The sequence below is a fragment of the Echiichthys vipera genome (genome assembly GCF_963691815.1).
Source record: "Echiichthys vipera genome assembly, chromosome: 9".
In the NCBI taxonomy this organism is placed as follows: domain Eukaryota; kingdom Metazoa; phylum Chordata; class Actinopteri; order Perciformes; family Trachinidae; genus Echiichthys; species Echiichthys vipera.
The window spans coordinates 12,399,071-12,416,934 of NC_139834.1; the positions used below are offsets into that span (position 1 = coordinate 12,399,071).

General features: G+C 39.9%; 1 protein-coding gene and 1 long non-coding RNA gene across 2 annotated transcripts in view; one reads left to right on the forward strand and one right to left on the reverse strand.

The window, feature by feature from the left end:
- iqsec1a (IQ motif and Sec7 domain ArfGEF 1a) overlaps positions 1–17,864 on the reverse strand; it is a gene marked incomplete at its 5' end in the record, with an annotated part of 93,008 nt that overhangs the window by 62,932 nt on the left and 12,212 nt on the right. The window contains 2 exons of the mRNA XM_083920058.1: positions 5,989–6,096; positions 14,123–14,152. Of these exons, the coding sequence (XP_083776184.1) occupies positions 5,989–6,096; positions 14,123–14,152 (138 nt within the window). The remainder of the gene's footprint in view (positions 1–5,988; positions 6,097–14,122; positions 14,153–17,864) is intronic.
- Positions 5,723–17,864, forward strand: part of LOC310951697 — a 33,523-nt gene continuing 21,381 nt past the window's right edge. The window contains exons 1-2 of the long non-coding RNA XR_014593343.1: positions 5,723–5,896; positions 5,995–6,079. This is a non-coding gene — a long non-coding RNA (uncharacterized lncRNA). The remainder of the gene's footprint in view (positions 5,897–5,994; positions 6,080–17,864) is intronic.

The window sequence follows — 17,864 nt, forward strand, 5'->3', positions numbered from 1 at the left end:
GCAGTTGAATACACACAATAGCAGATACGATGCAGGGTATATGAACCCGCATATGGTAATACTTATCCATATTTAGAGCATGTGACGCTTGTCTATCATATTCAACCCTGCGGCTAGACCACAGCCTCATGAGCTGCCCTCCTGCCTCCAACCGTTAGCAAATAACACACTGGCTGTTTGCAGCAGGCAGGCTGGGGGTCTGTGATCCCATGAAGGCAGGCTATTCCCAGGAATCAATAGGCTCTGCAGTGGAATTATTAGAGGGCCTGGAGATAATCACTGGTTCTCTTCTGAACTCGTCACCATAATGAAAATCATAAAGCATCTGAATTATTTATACATGAAATGGAGCTCCTGGTTCAGATATGTGCTAATGGTCAAACACTGAATCAGAACCCAGACCACAAATAAACCAAGCGATGCGGTATTAGCTGCTTTACAACCCTCTGGTAATACCATGGGAGCTTTAAGAAAGGGGTGTAAAGGCTTGCAGAAAGATTTACATGTCACCACGATCGCACAGCCTTACGTTTACCTCTATAAAGCCCCTGCCTATGTCTATCCATCAAGTGAGATGTGTTTCCTTAATTAAGGACGCGGAAAGAGAGAGGCACAGTCAGTCAGACTGGGTGAAAGAATACAGAGAAGCAGATGTTTTTTGATTGAGTGGAAGAAAAAAGAGAATATCTGGGGGCGAGAAAAGGGAATCAAAAGAGAGGCATGAAGTGAGGAAAAAGGGAGTTTGGGAGCATCTTGGGTATTTAAAAGCATTCATTCAGCCTTGAGCTGGGCTTGATGGGTGCAGAGAGGTCTTAACTCTCAGCACAGGACTGAACTAGAAAGCAGCTGCAGGCAATGAATACAGCAGCTACCACACAGGCAATACTCCAATTTGTTAAAACATGCTTTTTCATCATGGTACTGACGAACTGCCACAGAGGAAGTTGATTTTCCTCTATTGATGAGGTCATCTATATCCCCACGTCAGACTTGGTCATATAATATAAAACATGCTGCTTTTATACCGTTTCCTTTCAAGTTACAGCAACATGCTTTTCTTCTCCCCTCTAAACCGTACAGACCAATTATTCTGTCTCACAATAGGCTACAATCCTGGATCAGCATTGTCTTGGTCTGGCTGACTGCTCCACTTTAAACTTTCTCAGCCTGACATAAACACACTTCCTGCTTTCACCTCTCACTGCTGCAGGGCAAGGCAATACGATCATGAGAGTCCATTACAGTTGTCACAAAAGGGGATAATTTAACAGCGGGCTTACTTTTATAATTGTATATTGTCAATATCAGGGGTGCCCAATCCTGCTCCTGGAGAGCTACTGTCCTGCATGTTTTAGGTTTCTCCCTGCTCCAACACACCTGGGATTGGGCACCCCAGATCTATATTGTATAATTGTATATAATTGACAGATGTAAGGGAGAACATCACACAAGTGGGAGAGATCATTAGGTCATGGGGAAATAATGGTGACTAAAAGGGTGGATACAAAAGGAATTTCATAGACTCTCAAGTTCAGTGTGTGGGACATAGAGCTCCAAAAGAAGAGGGTTGCTCTTCTTCTTGTTCATCAAATTCCCACTTGTGGATGGCTCCAAAAGTCAACCCCCATGTTAAAATGTCCAAGTTTACAGCAGAAACAAACACGTTTACAGCCCGCTCTTTAGAGCTAATGATAATAACTGTACAGGGGGTCAAATCTATGAATCATCTGTTTAAATTATATCAAGACTTAACGTTAAACTATATAATGGTGACATTGTATACCGTAAATCTATTTTGACATTGCTGTACTGAAATTTCTCATAATTTTTAGGGGAAATATACATCAATACCAATATATATTTAATAAGCTAATATTGGCTGATATAGCAGGCTGGCAGGCAGTGTACATAATGAACTGCAAGGAGTTGTGGCTTTGCCTTGTCAAAAATATATTTAAAACTGTAACTGTTTTTGTTTGAATTGGATTTTTTCTTCACTGTTATTATTATGACATTGACTATGCTTGCTGTACTTTGTAGCTGTACTTCAGTGTAATAAAGCGTAGCAGATCAAGAAGCCATTTCACCTCTTTCACTTGGTAGTCGACACATTTAAAAAGATTATTCAACTTCTTTCATTTTATTAATTAATTTTTCCCTGTTTTAACATTTGGCTCTTTTATGCTTTACATTTCATTTCACTATAACTTCTCCCCCTCTCCTCTGGTGTCTACAGGCCCATGTTTTATTACCAGCTTTTGAGGCACTGTGCCAGTGAGCATTACAGGCATGTCACCAGTGGAAAGAGATTTAACACCTTGAGAAACTTGTTTGTGGGTTATTCTGAGAGGGTTTGGGTAATCTACCACCTCTGTTCAAGTTCAGATATTCTGTTGCACTGGAGGCATCATCACACATTCTACATCCCAGTAATTTAACTGGGTGATGCGTCACTTGCATGTTCACACGTGTGGAATCTTGGAGTCAAATTCAGTGCTGTGACACACCAGGCCAACAGTCGGACATCGGTCACAGTTGGGCTGATGATCAGTGCAAGAGAAGAGAAACGGAAGGGAAGAGGGAAGTAAATCAAATGGCTAAAGTTGAGACGCTGTTAGTTCCAAAACAAACTTGTATAGGGGGAAGCTTTTTTTCTTAGCAGAATCTGTTCGGATGTTATGTCATACACAGTTGATATAATTTGTACTTTCAACAATGGCTTGTGTTGTTAATGGCTAACTAGCTTCTTGAATTTGTCCATCCGTCGGTCTTCCAGTTTCTCTTGTTGAATGAGAAATGCAGACTACCTCCGCCTGCTGGTATGGAGAGTTATTTCCTCTCACACACGTGCAGAACATCGTTGGCTGTAGTGTTTGTGGCTTATTTGAGTGTAAAGGCAAAAGACATAGTCGGCCTTTGTCGGCACTAGTTTTTTGATGTTGAACTGGTGTGACTGGGCCTCAGCAAAGACATCTCGCTGTTTAAGTTTATAAATTTCAAGGAATTATCATCTGGACTAGTGAAGCGATCAAGAAAACAGTTTGGTCAGTCAAATTAGTGGAACAACATAAGATTTTATATCATTTAATCCGGAAACCATTTTGATAATTGATTAATTGTTACAGTTGTTTAATCAATCAGAAAGTCATAGAGAAATATTCTCTGATTTCCGATGTGTTGCTTTTCTGTGTATTTTAAATTAAATATTTAGATTTTGGACTATTGTTCAGACAAAACAAGATGTTTAAAGACGTTACATTCAGCTCCCACAAATTGTGATGATTCGTAGATAAAATGATTAGTTAAAAAAAATTATTGACAGATTAAATAATACTGAAAATAATCATTAGTAGCAGCCATAAATAAGGTTGATTCTCCTTTTGCAATCACCACTTTAATCAAGTGCATGTTGAATAAAAAACTAAAATGTAATTGGTAAAATCAAGAATAACTACTATGGGGCACAAAGGTTGAGCCCTTGACTCTGACACATGGCCCTTTGCTGCATGTCATCCCCTCTCTCTCTCACCCCTTTTCTGTCTGTGTGGTATGACCTTTAGAAAAGACAAAACAGGTCCTTCGATCACAAAAACCTGGTGAGCCAAATTTCCCAGTTTGTGCTCCAAACATTTGGATGAACTGGCTATTACGACTCTGGTGGCAGTGAAGTGAACACAATCAATCTGACAATTTGAAAGTTTTGTGGGCTTACTGTTGTAGTAATTTACTCTACTCTCTTTCTGCTGATCATCTTAGCAGCCTTAGCAGTGGCAGAATCATCATCCGTCCAAAGAGTACCTCATTACTTAACCACATTGACTCAAATATGCACATTCATGCATGGGCGCCATTACATTGTCAGTGTAGCTCTAGAGCTGATCAAATGCATGTGATTGCTTTGTTGCAGGGGCAGGAGGCAGAGAAACGAGAGGTAGACAGCGTGAAAGAACAGGTACAGAGTGATATGAGTGCAAGGAGTGCAAACAAGGAAAGAAATGTAAAGAAAAAAACATTCAGCAGAAGCAACAATTCGGATGTATCCCTGGGGTACGTTTCTGCTATTACAGTCTAACAGCCACTCTTCCTGCTTTGATTGCGATTGGTCATCCCAAGAGATCGCTCCCAAGTCTAACGTTAAGCATGTTGAGCCACTCTCTGTGAACAATGCTCCAACACAAACGTTGCCCCATTCATTCCTTGTACCTTCTTAAACTCTAAAGTTTGTAGGAATTAATGAAACTTTTAAACAGCTGCATCAAACAGATGTCTAAAAACAATCTTATGGCTGCAATGGCTAAATGCAAGTCACCTTTTTTGCATCATTATTCTGCTGACCTACAGCTACAAACAGTTCCTATAATTAAAGTTTTATTTAATCTTTTCCAATATGCGCACACAAAACATCTAAAAAGGGGAACGATTCAGCGTACCGGAGGGCATGGAACAGCAGTTCACAAATGGCATAGCTAATAATTGGTACTTTTAGTACTTCCTTTTTCTTAATGCCACACACACACGGTGGGGAAATACACAAAGATCAATCACTCCCTGAGAGCCTCACACAGCCCCACTGCTTCAGTGGAGAATGATTACCCCCTATTTTTCACATTTCTTTTTGAAAACGATGTTTAGAAGGTTGTTTCTCGCTGCTCTAAAGACATAACTGCTACATCCTAGTGTTCAAATCTGGCCCATGACCTTTGTCACATCATGTCAAGTAATCTTCCTGTCTTTCTAAAGGAAATAACAAGGTCTTTATGATATACTTTCAGATTGATGTATGCTGCAACAACTTTTAGTTAGTCCTGTCATTTAAAATTTCCTGTGAGTGTGAGTAGGTGTGTGCAGGATTCTGACCCTTGATAGAGGGCATGCATTCAGTGTTTGTTCCGCCTACTCACATTCATTGACATCCAAAGATTAAAAACTGACCAGAAAATATACACAGAAAGTATTCACAGAAACTATCTCTTATGATTGTCTTCGGGGAAGAGTAATGAGGCAACCATCTGAAATAAATCAGCTTAGTCAAAACGCTCAGGTATTTGACTCTCATCATTCAGTAATTAGGGGTTGAATATATTGTGTCTGTGTGAGCCCAAAAAGAAGCAAACAATGCTGCTGAGCTGAGGACAAAAACAATCAACCTCCGACAACAGCCATCATCTTCTTTACTGGCATGATCCATTTAACCTATTAGATTTTCGGCTGTGATTAATCCCCCCCACCCCCGTATTACTGTTGCTGTGTAGGTCATTTTCACAGAGAAGACAATATGAATGAGGTGTTATTCAGAGAGAAATAACTAATTCCTAATTTCTGCAGCGTTACCAAAGTCTAAAAACAACCCACAGATGTTCCTACTCATGAGAAGCTTGAACGCTGCTCTTTAAAAATAGAACACATTCCCACTATGCACCACTGGGATTTATTTTTAGGCTGCACATGAGACAAAAGTGGGCTATGGATTAGGCGCACATTGCTTTTTGATGATGAAACACACAGCACTAGGAGGTATCTTGTCTCTCTTCAGCCTTTTGAAGCACCCTAAGTCTGTCCCACTGATGCAGCTGCCTGTGCTCATCTCTCCTTGTTTTTAGAGAGGCTCTGAGCTCTGCACAGGCTAATGGGTGAGCAGCGACGTAGGGTCATATACACAGGGATCATATTTCATTAAGAATAGGCCTAATGGTCTCCTCCTACAGTGCATTTGGCCACTGAAGCACATCGGGAGAACAACATTGCAGCACTGAAACTGCTGTGTCATAAAAAAAGCAGATGACTGGAGAACAGCTGCGGAGACTCCAACATTAGGACACAGCAAAGTTTTCAAACTGTCGTGACCGATATGTGCCACAGTAATCCCCAGGGCATCAACATGAACTGCAATGCGAGGGTAAGATGTGAAAAATACTTCTGTGTCATTTTGCAGGAAGTGCTGTGGTACTCGTGGGACAAATATTAAGCACATTAAAAATCTTACTGTACCCAAAGGAAGCCGATTTCCATTTGCGGCAGGGGACAACTCTTCTGCAGCCTGCAGACACTGACCTTCCAGGATTCTCTGTGACTTCGACAGGTAGGGATGCATGTCTCCTACAGAGGGACAAACAGAACACACATTTCAGACTGCTGACATGGAAGGGCACATGTAACCTTTAAATGTTATAAGAGTGCTCTATTAAAATCACCCATTTTCCTTCAGAGTTTTCCCACTGGGGGTTTGTGACTTTCATGGTTTTACCTCTGCATCCTTCATTTTTACGGACTATTTTTAACAGTACTGTATCACATTTCTGTTATGTGGCAAACCTGGTAGTACAGAACACTGTACTGTAACTTCCTCATAGTAACAGTATACTATTTACAGGAAAACATGAATTCAAACTACCATCACACAGTATTACCAGAGTTTACATCACAGCAACATATAAAAGCATTTTGTTTCTTCCGACTCCCTTTTGGACAACAGTATTTATTTATGAGTATTAATGTTTCGCTTATTCTTGCTTTTTTCCACTTTTCTGTCTTGTATTTTAAGTTTTTTGTTTATTATTTTAGATGTTGTTCGAAAATAAAAACTAAATGAAATGAAAAACAACTTAATATTACTAATGTCACATGAAAGCTAAGCTGAGCACTAAAATATTCCACTTAAAGACAAGATCATTGTTTGCAACTCATATACCGTACAGTATATATTATTAGTGAGATGATGACTACTTTTAAAAGAGAACCATATCTTTTACATTTCTGAATATGTCAGTTTTTCCATACATTTCAATCCAGTCTGACTTCCTAACTTGCTAATCCTTGAAGAGAACATACCAGTAACTTATTGTAGTACATCAATACGCTAATTACATTTTTGATGTATCATTGTTGTGTGGCCTACAGATGGTGCTTTTATGTGATATCCTATGGATCTTGGAAAAACAGCACTACCTGGAAGTTAACTAATTTATTAAGCTATTGCATTTGTGTGACAGAAGTATACTAATTTGTACGGAATGTATCTTTCCATGTGCACTCATGAGTAATGCACCTAAAGCCTGCGATATTCAATTTACTAGCATTGCACTTTTTGTACTTCAGTGCATAATTAGTAAAATATACATATTGTATACTTTACTACACTTAAGTGCACTTGACAGTGCTATTATGAGTATAGTTTGTTTGTACTAAAAGACATTTTTACCATGTACTTTGTGTATACTTTAATCATATCACCGGATACGTTTTGAACAACTGTTAATATGCAACATGATGGGCATCAGAAAGGTGCTCAGTCCCTTTGACCTGCACAACCACCAACGCTTCACAGGCAAATTTTACTCTTCAGGGAGGGTGTGACAGACCTGATGGACAGAAATCGTTACAGTGTCATACTGTAACACCATCCAGACCACACCATGGAAGAAGCAATTCTTGACATTAACAAAGGATGTTTTTTTCCCTTTTTCTGCTTAAAATACGAATAAACCATTTCAGTTTAGAAAAAAAAAAAAAAAAAAAGGGGGGGGGGGGGCGCAGTAGATCAGAGTAAGAGTGGCTCGTCTTTTACTCAAGAGATCAGCGGTTTGATCCCCAGCTCCTCCGGTCTGCCTGTCGAAGTGTCATTGGGCAAGACACTAATAACCCAAATTGCTGGGTGTGTGTATGTGGTGTGATTGGTTAGATTACATTAGATGGTATGTAGGTGTCCACTGCCATCAGTGTGAATGTCTGTGTGAATGTGACATATAGTGTAAAGCGCCTTGAGTAGTAAGAAGACTACAAAGGTATGCAAGTACAAGTCCATTTACCATTTAATTTACATTTAATATAGAACCATACCCTTTAACTTTACACTAACACTTTAATGCACAAAAGTACATGTTTATCTATTTTTGGCTCTGACCAAATACGGAAATGGAAATAAACATTAAAATTGACTCATGAAACATGTTCAAACATGTTCAAATTTAACGAGGAAAAAAACACAACCTTTTTGATCAAAGGTATTAAGGTTAAATGGTTACACTTTGTAGTGTGTGCACGACTTCATAGTTTGTGCTCAGTGTACTGCAGTTAAAGCGCTTTTGTCCTCTACTGATCATTGCTCTGACATTTCTCATCTCCTTCCACTGGATACCATTTCCACAGAGGCATTTCTCTCTCGTCTATTGTTTGTTAAGGGCTTCACTGAGCTGGGCAGGTTGTTTCAGAGAGGCCAGGCACGTTTCTCGGGCATTCAATTTTCAGTCAAAAACCAACAGCGTACCCATCTCTCTCAGGGAATGAGGTCTTCATCAGAATTATAAAGCCACATCTGGTTTGCTACAGAAAGCCATCAAGCCTACAATGATAGCCATAGCTAAATGATTTAGGCAAATTACATATGTTGAAGGAATAATTGCTAATTGTCCAGTCAGATAAAACGTTATTCCATGAGACTCGATTTCCTTATTTAATTCATGCATTTTGTAAAAACAAAAAAAAATTAGCAAAGGATATGAGCACCAATCATTCCTAAACACAGCTTGCGCTCCGAATGAATAAACCTGCACTGAGGCCCTGAGTAATATCGATGGCTTATTGTGTCATGGCTGCTGCCATTTGCTGCTGTTTCAGTATAATGAATTATTAATTTAAGAAATGCTAATGTTGCTGCTCTGGTGGAGTTAGGAGCTGTGAACCTTGAATTAGTGTGAATTTCCCTTCATGTCCTTCATTAGTTACTGTGATAGAGCTGCAGAGCCAAACACTCAGACCTTGTTTCAGACTTGTCAGAGCAGGGACTGATGCACAAACTTCAACGATTCATTTAAAACAAAAAAATGGCAGTTGTGTTCCACCACAGGAGAGATGTTCTCAGACTCAAAAGTCCTTCATTGTCTTTGCTTTCTTTCACCGTACACAGCAGCACGCACATGCTGTGTTTTGTTTAATTCCTGTAGAGGAAGGTGTCTTGCCTGATTTAGACCTGAAATCCAGTTTGCTCAGTTAAAAGGGACTTGCACAAGGACAAAGACGAGCTCAGTGTCCTACCCATATAAGTTGAGCATCACTCTCCATAGAAACAAGAGATGGAAGGAGACAAGAGAAGACGATAGGATTGTGCGGTCCCTGCGGAGAGTGCCGGCTGAGGGTGAGAGACTGCAATAGCCTGGTCCTGTAACACAGTACTGTCACCCATCTTCCCTGCAGATACCGGTTTGTAGCAGCCCTGACACTTACTGTCAGTGCACTGGAGGGCCGGCCAGCTCTTTTTTGGTTACATTTCTGTGTGAATTAAGCACAGTTCAATCCACGCTTTGTGCCGTTTCAGAGAAATGTCCTGCCTGCAGATACAAAACTGCAGCTCCATCGCTTTTTCAGCGAATGCCTCATCCGTTAGGCGCAAAATAAGTTGCGTGAGGGCGGCCTCTTCGCTCCCATTTCTGTACATTCCTTTGGCATTTGATTCTGCTATATACAAAACTTTTATATCAAATACAATAACAAGATGGCCTGAATTCATGTTTAAATTGATTGGAAATACTTTACTTACTGGTGTTTTGAGACATACTTTGAGAGAGGTTTTGACCTCCACAACAACAGCCCGGCTAAAGCTTTATTCTCTTCATTGTCATCTCTACAATAATGGGTAGAGAGGGCTTTATAATCCCTGCTTCTCTGTTTCCACAACTCTCCGTGGAGAATTTAAGGGAAATAAAAGCCGCAGACCCAGGCGAGGCTTTCCCCCAGCATATTGCCAGTAACTCACTACTGCAATTCTCTGGCTCTGCTCAATAATAAAATAAAAAAAGAAGTGCCACAGTCATGGCTACATCCTTCCAAGCACTAACATTTAAAACTGCAATTAGCCTTTCAGTTCTCAGACACTCCCAATTAAACAGTTACCATCCATCATAATAAACAAGCCCACTGGGTAGTAAACAGTAAACAGGTATAACTAACAAGACAAGAGCACAAATGGAATTTCAAAAACTGTTCACCGGTAGACAAAAGCACTTTCATCCTGCACTCTCATTGCAATTGGTGCGATAACGTGTCAGACTGATCCTCTGCTGTAGGCTTTTGTCGTGTGCTAGTCTATGTTTATGAATGAGTGCAGCGCAAAAGTGCATCAGGGAGTGGGACAGCATCTTATCATCAGACACTCACTGAAGAACAATCCAATAAAAGCAGGTCACTGAGGCTGTTGAGTGCTCGCCTGCCGATCTCACCCAGGTTCTAATCACATCTGAATGAAGCCATCTATTCTGATTACAGAACAGCAGACCAATTAAACACCGCCATGTTGTTATTCCTCTCTCATTAGCCATGGAGTGTGTACGGGAGTATCCCCTCGTCACTGATCCCCAATCTCTTCCTCTCCACATACACACATGCAGACACGCACACACACACACGCTCAAACTTCTATCTAACCAGTGCAAAGCAATCCTTCGGGAGCATGGCTTATTTATTTATAGCGCCTGTGCCAAGTTCAGTGGCTTTTCCATTATTAATGATAATGAAACCTACCAAGCCATGTACCACAAAAAAAAAATTAAACAGTGTCATGGTGTGGCATATTAACAGGGTGAGAGATGTAAGTCACTGTAAGTCTGCTGTGTCTTGTCAGCATAGTGCTGTGTTGGCAGTTGTAGTGATTTTAAACAGCTTTGAGCCCTGATACAAGAGGGAACTCGGAGCCAGGATAAATCATGTGACTGATTCCCAGCAATGGTCACAGTGATTTAAAACTGGCTGCTGCTACACTTTAAAGAGATGCTACTGAATAATTACAATGAGATACTTATACTTTATCCACAGGGAAAGCATTAGAGGCAGCAGCATAGAGAAAGTTTTCACTCAGGCTATAGGGAGGAGCGTAATGGAGCTTTATCAGTATGGGGGCAAAGAAATATCAAGTTTTTAATAATTGCGCTACTTTAAACAAGTGGAATTTCAAGGGAACAAAATTACACCAATTAAGTCAAATATCACAACGCTACAAATTCAGTGGTATTTCAATTGGGTCTCCAAGCAACGATTATGTTTCATTGTTTTTTTTCATGTTTTTTAATAAAATGTCAGATAATAGCAAAGCATGTCCATGGTTCAAGGTAGTGTCTTGTTTTGTCTGTCCAAGCCGCAAATATATTTTCTGCCGTTTTTGCATTAAAAATGACTCACAATAAATTGATCATGAATAGACAATTTTTTTGCCTTCAATTGACTAATCACTTAGTCGACTAGTCGTTGCAGCTCTAATTTCAATTGCATCATTAAGTATTAAGTGGCGATTACATTTCACAATCCGGCATTCAGTTGCTCATAAGATAAAAATCCTCATGATCTTCCATTGCTTTCATAATTAACAACATAACACAGTGGTGGAGTAGGAGAAAAAATCATTGATGTATATAGGAAAAGCAGCATATAGGACAAGCAGAATTTAATGTTTTCTGAATGCCATTCTTGAATTGGCATAGTATTTCTCTAATGAACACAGCTTTGTAGTGGAACTGCTTTGCTCACTTAATGTACCACCTGGTCTTGTGTTGATGGGTGCAATGGAAACAATGAAGCATAACCAATGAGAGCTCTTGGTGCATCCCCAGCTAATTAGCAGAATCATAGCCCCAGATTTCATATAAATAACGATTTGGCAAATCAAAACGTGAATGGGGAGAGAACAACACTGAATTAATTAAAATGTTGATTTGCAAAAAAAGTAAAAGTATTTTACTTTGTATTGTCCAAATATACAATGTTTTTATTTTGACAATACAAACTGCTTTGACATATGGTCTGTTTATTGATTAATTAATTCACCCACTAAAGTTCTTCATCATTCCCTTGTTTATTGTCCAATTACATATTATTTAATTAACTGTTTTACAATCACTGTCAGGCTGCATAAAACACATTACACATCTTGTCAAATTACATGTTTAGCCTTGCAGCATAACATTACTGCAGTATCACCGACTGCACCTGACACAGTGGGAGATGAGCTGCTCTTGAAGTCTTTCACTAATTTGCAGGATCAGTGCCATCGCATTTATTGCTCAAAGCGGAGCAGAAGTCTGCAATCACTTTAATTCAGAAACATCATGGCTTTTGCGTCTAACCCATGTATGCAGCTGCCAAACAAGTCACATTATCAATAAATGTTCTGGTAGAGATGTGCATATGATGATCGAACCTCGGCTACATATACAGTAGCACAAAAACATTCTTGGCATACAAGCTTTATATTAATGAAGGGAAGATTCCAGGAACCGGGGCCAAATTCACGACCAAGAACGATATGCAGAGGGGCTGCTGCCATTTGGGAGGTTTCCAACCACATCAAAGCATCAATTTGGTAAGATGGGATTGTTGCCTCTGAAGCCTTTTCCTTCATTTCCACTGCTATGCGTTTAGATTCTCCCATCAGCAGAAGCACAAGCGAAGAATGAAAAAAAAAAACGTTTTATAATAACAAAGAAGATCCTCTTATGGTATCAATATATATACATGATAACAGCTGCTCGGTATGGAAGACAATTTCCCCAGTTAATGTTCATTACACTGCACTGGAGGATAATATAGAGTATTATCAAGTGAATCACTACTGCACAATACTGCACACTGTACTGGCGTAAACCACATTATGATGACCGCAAATTTTAAACACTCTTTTGTTTTGGATGATGTGTTCCAGCAAATATGTGTTGCCAGTTTGAAATTATCAATACTGAGTGCTGCATAGCAAGGCTGAATGCCAGTGATGGCAGTGAAACAAACTGCTTGCCGTTTACAGAGATGAGGACAAAATATCCTTTGAGTAACAACACTTTCTGACTTACATTACTGAACATTGACTTGTTTATTTTTTGGCATTTTCGCCTTTATTTGGCAGTGTAAAGGCAGTGTCTGGAAATAGAAGCAGAGAGAGGGGAATGACATGCAACAAAAAGGTCCCAATGCTGGAATCGAACCCGGAGCATTGTGGTAATGTTGCATTTTCTGTAACCACACACACTCCGAAGCGCTCCAAAAATCCCTCTTTTTTCCTCAAGCAATTTCTTAGGCAAAGTTTAGTAAGTAAAAACACTCCGACTTCTAAATCTTCAAATAACATTAATTACAGCATACAGATATGCTGAGTGTGATTTGAAACTGATGAGATATTTTTGATTTTAGTTGATTTTATACAGTACATATTCAATTTTAATAGAACCTATTTTCTACAAGGATTTTTTCATTCTTTTGATACACTTCCATTGGGCATGCTACGGAGTTGCAGACGAACTTCACATGCATGTCTCTCACTCTCGTGTGCACAAACGCATTTGCTGCGATGGTACAAAGACAAAGACTGGCACACATCTCCAGGCTGTGACCCACTGGATTTGCTTCAAATTTGTGATAGGACATTTAGAGCAGAAGAAAAGCGGCCTGGGGAGCGCAGACAGTTGAGCGCCGAAGGAAAGAACAGACATGGCCTGGAAAAATTTCCACTAAAACACAGAACAGGCTCAGCCACACTTTGCTCAACTTGTCTAGACACTGGTGGGTCACAGCTACAGAGGAAGAGGCTGTTTGCATGCTACAGTGAGGCGTCTCTAAAGAGAGAAGCTGCAGATAAGGAGTGTTTACCAGTGAGACAAGCCCGTCTACTTCTTAAATGCAAGCCATATTTTTTGCTGTGTTCACGGCAATGATGAATTCACGTTACAGTTTTAAAATTAGCCCACATTTTCACTCAGCAGAGACACAAATCTACAGCCACTAAGGTTTACACATTGACTAAACCAACAACAGTGGAATGTGACCTTGGACTGCACTTGACATGAAATCTCATCATTTCCCTCCGTTCTGTAATATCCAACAACACCAATAACAGGCACCACATCAGGCCTGCCTCAATACTTCGGGCAGAGGAAAACCACTCACTCTGGGTAACACTACGATGCCAGGATATTCAGCTTTACACACTCAAATCACAAGACTTATATAACACCATGTCTTCCTCAAAGCCTTTCCCACCAAAGGATTTCGGATTGTTTTAAGAGAAACTATTCACAAAATTCAGGCAGATGTACAATCCTGAGCAGATGAAGACAAAGCAACATTGACACACCTGACCAATTGGACTTACCTGACCATTCTGGAAGAGTCACATTCAGACCTGGAAGACAGAAAAAACACTGGTTCATCGATTTTGTTGAGCAGGTAGAAACACGAATGCTGCAGTATGTCAGTAATGTGTCCAAAGACATTTACAGTAACAAAACGCCTCATTGACCACCACCACTTGATTCAGCAACTTCATTACAGCAGCCAAGTTTTGATCTCTTGCAATGAGGGCTGCAACTTCTTTGAACAGATCCATCTAGCATCCTAAAAAAATGGCCACACTTAAAATTCCAGCCACAACATAGTGACATTCACAAAATTATACATTGATATTCCACTGGCTATGTAAAAAATGTCTCCTCTGGCAATGCAGTGCTTATTATGAATGCAGCATCTTGCCTTTGCAGATGCAAAAGCTATTTTGTGCTTTGGTGTTTATGCAACTTTCTTATGTAGGAAAATAAGGTTGGACAAAACATTGAACACCTCATGGTCTCAAACATGACTAGTGAAAAGGTCGTTTTCACATCAGACATGTCACAGTAGAACAATCACAGGTGGAAATAACTAAAGTTACGATGGCTGCTTCATTTTCAGGTCCTGGGTATAGAGTTAGAAGTGGCAGGAGCTATGTTGGGGGAGCTCTTGTACTGGAAGTAAAACTCAATTTTAAGGTGATTCATAGTTGCATAGGAACAAATCTTCCATAGCTTTAAACTATCATGGTTAATTCACTGTTACAAAAGAGAATACGTGGTTGTTCAAGAAAAAAGCGGAAGGTAAAAGTTCATAAAAGAGAGAAGTATAGCCTGACATCGCAAAACTAATTTGCAAATGCAATTTAGTCTGGAACCTTGTAGTTCATTTTAGATTTCCAAGGGGGGTTATCAACTGACAGGCAAGAAATAGGCAATATAGGAACAGAATATTGATTCTTATTTGATCAGCGCCGCCTGGCTTGACAGTTTTGTGAACTTGGTGTGTTACACTGGTCGGACCTGCCGACTGGATGCAATTAGTCAGACCTACAACCAATCAGTGCAGTGAAACGTGTGGTGATGTGTGACTTTTCAAATCTGGACCCGCCAAGATTCTAGTCTGCTGTCTGAAAGTGAGGGGGACCCCATGCATCTGCCAAAGCAAATAAAACATGAGCTTGGCAGATTGGTCTGCTTGCTAGGCTAGGAGAACTCAAATCTGACTCCCAAAGTGCATTTCAGCAGCAAACATCCAACAATTAAGCTTACAATGCTGTTTTGTGTGATGCCACTCTGTTGGGAAAACTGACAATCTGAAACTTAAATCAATTCACTTCAAGCACTTTTATAAATGAACTGCAGTATATGGCATCCCAGGAGTTAGGAAAGTACTCTTTAGACAAGAGAAATAAAATGTAACCTGTTCTGTAAACCATAGCACTAAGGGGCACTAATGCTACTGCATGGCTGCATCAGGGCAAATTTATGAGCCCCTTGTCACCTTTTTTTTTTTTCATTTTTTCACACAGAGAAAACAATGAGGAATTCAAACAGTAACTTACTATACCATTAGGTACCGAAGCTGCAGAGGTTCTTAGGTGTGTACTGTCTGAAGAAAAATTGATCCTCTGTTTTATAATGCTGTGTCTTATTCTCTGTTGGGCTGAGTGATCCCCCCCATCTCATCACTCTTAGTTACTTTACTTGTCTGTTTTTTCTTTTCTGTTAGCCATGTAGCTTTTCACTTCTACAGAATCTCTTATGTTAGGCTACTTAAACAGTTGCTTTCTATTGTCTGGTATATGAGCAAAGACGTCAAAGCATCGTTTAATTATTCCATAAAGCAAAGAAACAAACTTGATACCGCTGGTGTTTTCATTAGAGCAAACACCATTACGACAGTGGAATTAGGTTGAGGTGAAAACTAGAGCTGGGTCAATATAATGCAGTGGTAGGATGAGATTCATTGACACACATGCCACGGTCCGGATCCAATGGCAATTACTGAAGCTATCGATTGCTGTGTATACAATGCATCACTGGAAAAAAAAAGATCAAACCAAAACCATATTTCACCAATGTTTTTCTGAATGATACGTCCACCGTCCATCTTTTACATTGCTTGCAACCAGCCATGCAGACAGACACATCTTCAAAGGAAACTATACAAAGGAAGAAGTAGTCAGAACCCTGGACAGTTCCTCTGTAATACAGGAAGGCCTTCTACAAACTACTACTACTGCTACTACTGCAACTACTGTACCGTACTAAGAAACTACACAAATCTTGATCCTAGGTCATGCCTGGATAGTTTAATTCATTCTGCAAGACTGTCACATTGTACGGGAAAAAGATCGATAGAGTGTGAGATGTCATCAGTCATTGGTATTCAAGCAGAACTTCATCACTTTATCCACTTGATTTGTGAGCCACGGGCTTGTTAAGTTAAGCTTGCAGGTGACAACAGAGTACTTTACATGTTCTCCTTTTCATGAAATTAAAAATACCTGCAGCATTGCAATTAACGTAAGTTGCTTCTTGGAATGAAACAGAAACAACAGAGCTCAGTCTGAACCACCTGTTGGTTGTACTGATTGAATTTGAGGTAAACTGCAGTAGGTTAAGTGAAACAGATCTTCAGAATGTATGGTTATAAGAGACAAGCACATTGATGAAGTATTAATCAATTTTGCTTGCAATCTAGACAAAGCTCGTTCGTCTAGACATGAATGTACTGCCTTATCTAAGCAGAATCTATCATTCTAATGATGATGGAAATGTGAATGGGAGTTAGAATGCAAGTCAAATGGTTTTATTCTGCACTGCGCAGAAACTCTACTACTGAGGCTCTTTCAGGTGCATTCCCAAAGCCTTTTTTTAATAATACATGAAATGCCGAATCCCATTGAGGGTATCATTCCACAGTAGCCACAAGCTGTGAGATTGGTTTCTCCCACTGTGGCCCACAGAAAAGCCAAATCTCCAGTGGCAAAATTAAGACTTCAACCCAGCTGCCTCCTTAAACCAAATCGTACACTGCTGTCTTTTGGTTATTTACCTTTGAAGTAGTGGCTTATACACTATGGAACACTCTTCCTAAAGTCTCATGACCTGCAGTCTCTGTTGACGCCTTTAAAAAGCAGCTAAAGACTCTCCGTTTCAAACTGGCCTGTCTCAAAGTGTGCCATCTAGTGTTTGTAATTTTTGTATGTTGATTTTTTTGTTTTATTGATTGTTTTTTTTTTCTATTTTATGGTCTTATTTTAAACAATTTTACTGTTGGGAAGCACGTTATGAGCTTTCTCTGTGAAAGGTACTTTACTAAATAATCTTTACTTACATAGCCCCTTTCCCACTGAAATCATCTAGAAAGTACACAGAGGACCTGTAAGCAAGAATGCAAATGTCCAAATCAGTTGGACCAGACACCAAACGGACAGCCAGCTCCTGGTACAAAGGTTATGTAATGCCCAGTTGAGCCCATGTGTTAATAGAGCAGTTCATTGTGCAAAGAAATTCATAGCAAGCAAGTGAGCATGTTGATGGCGTTTCTATCATGAGGATGGAAAATCCCCCCCCCCCCCTTACTGGACATTATCTGGAGTTCATATGAGAAAAAGGCTTTACTTATTTTATCGTCATGTCAGTGTGTGTGTGTGTGTGTGTGTGCGTGTCTTTCAAGGTAAACATGTGTGCCCTTTTTTTCCTGTGGTCCTGTTGCAATGAGGACAGCCTGTTTCCTGTTGTGAGGGAGGAAACAGGCAGAGGGCACACCCAGCGCAAAAA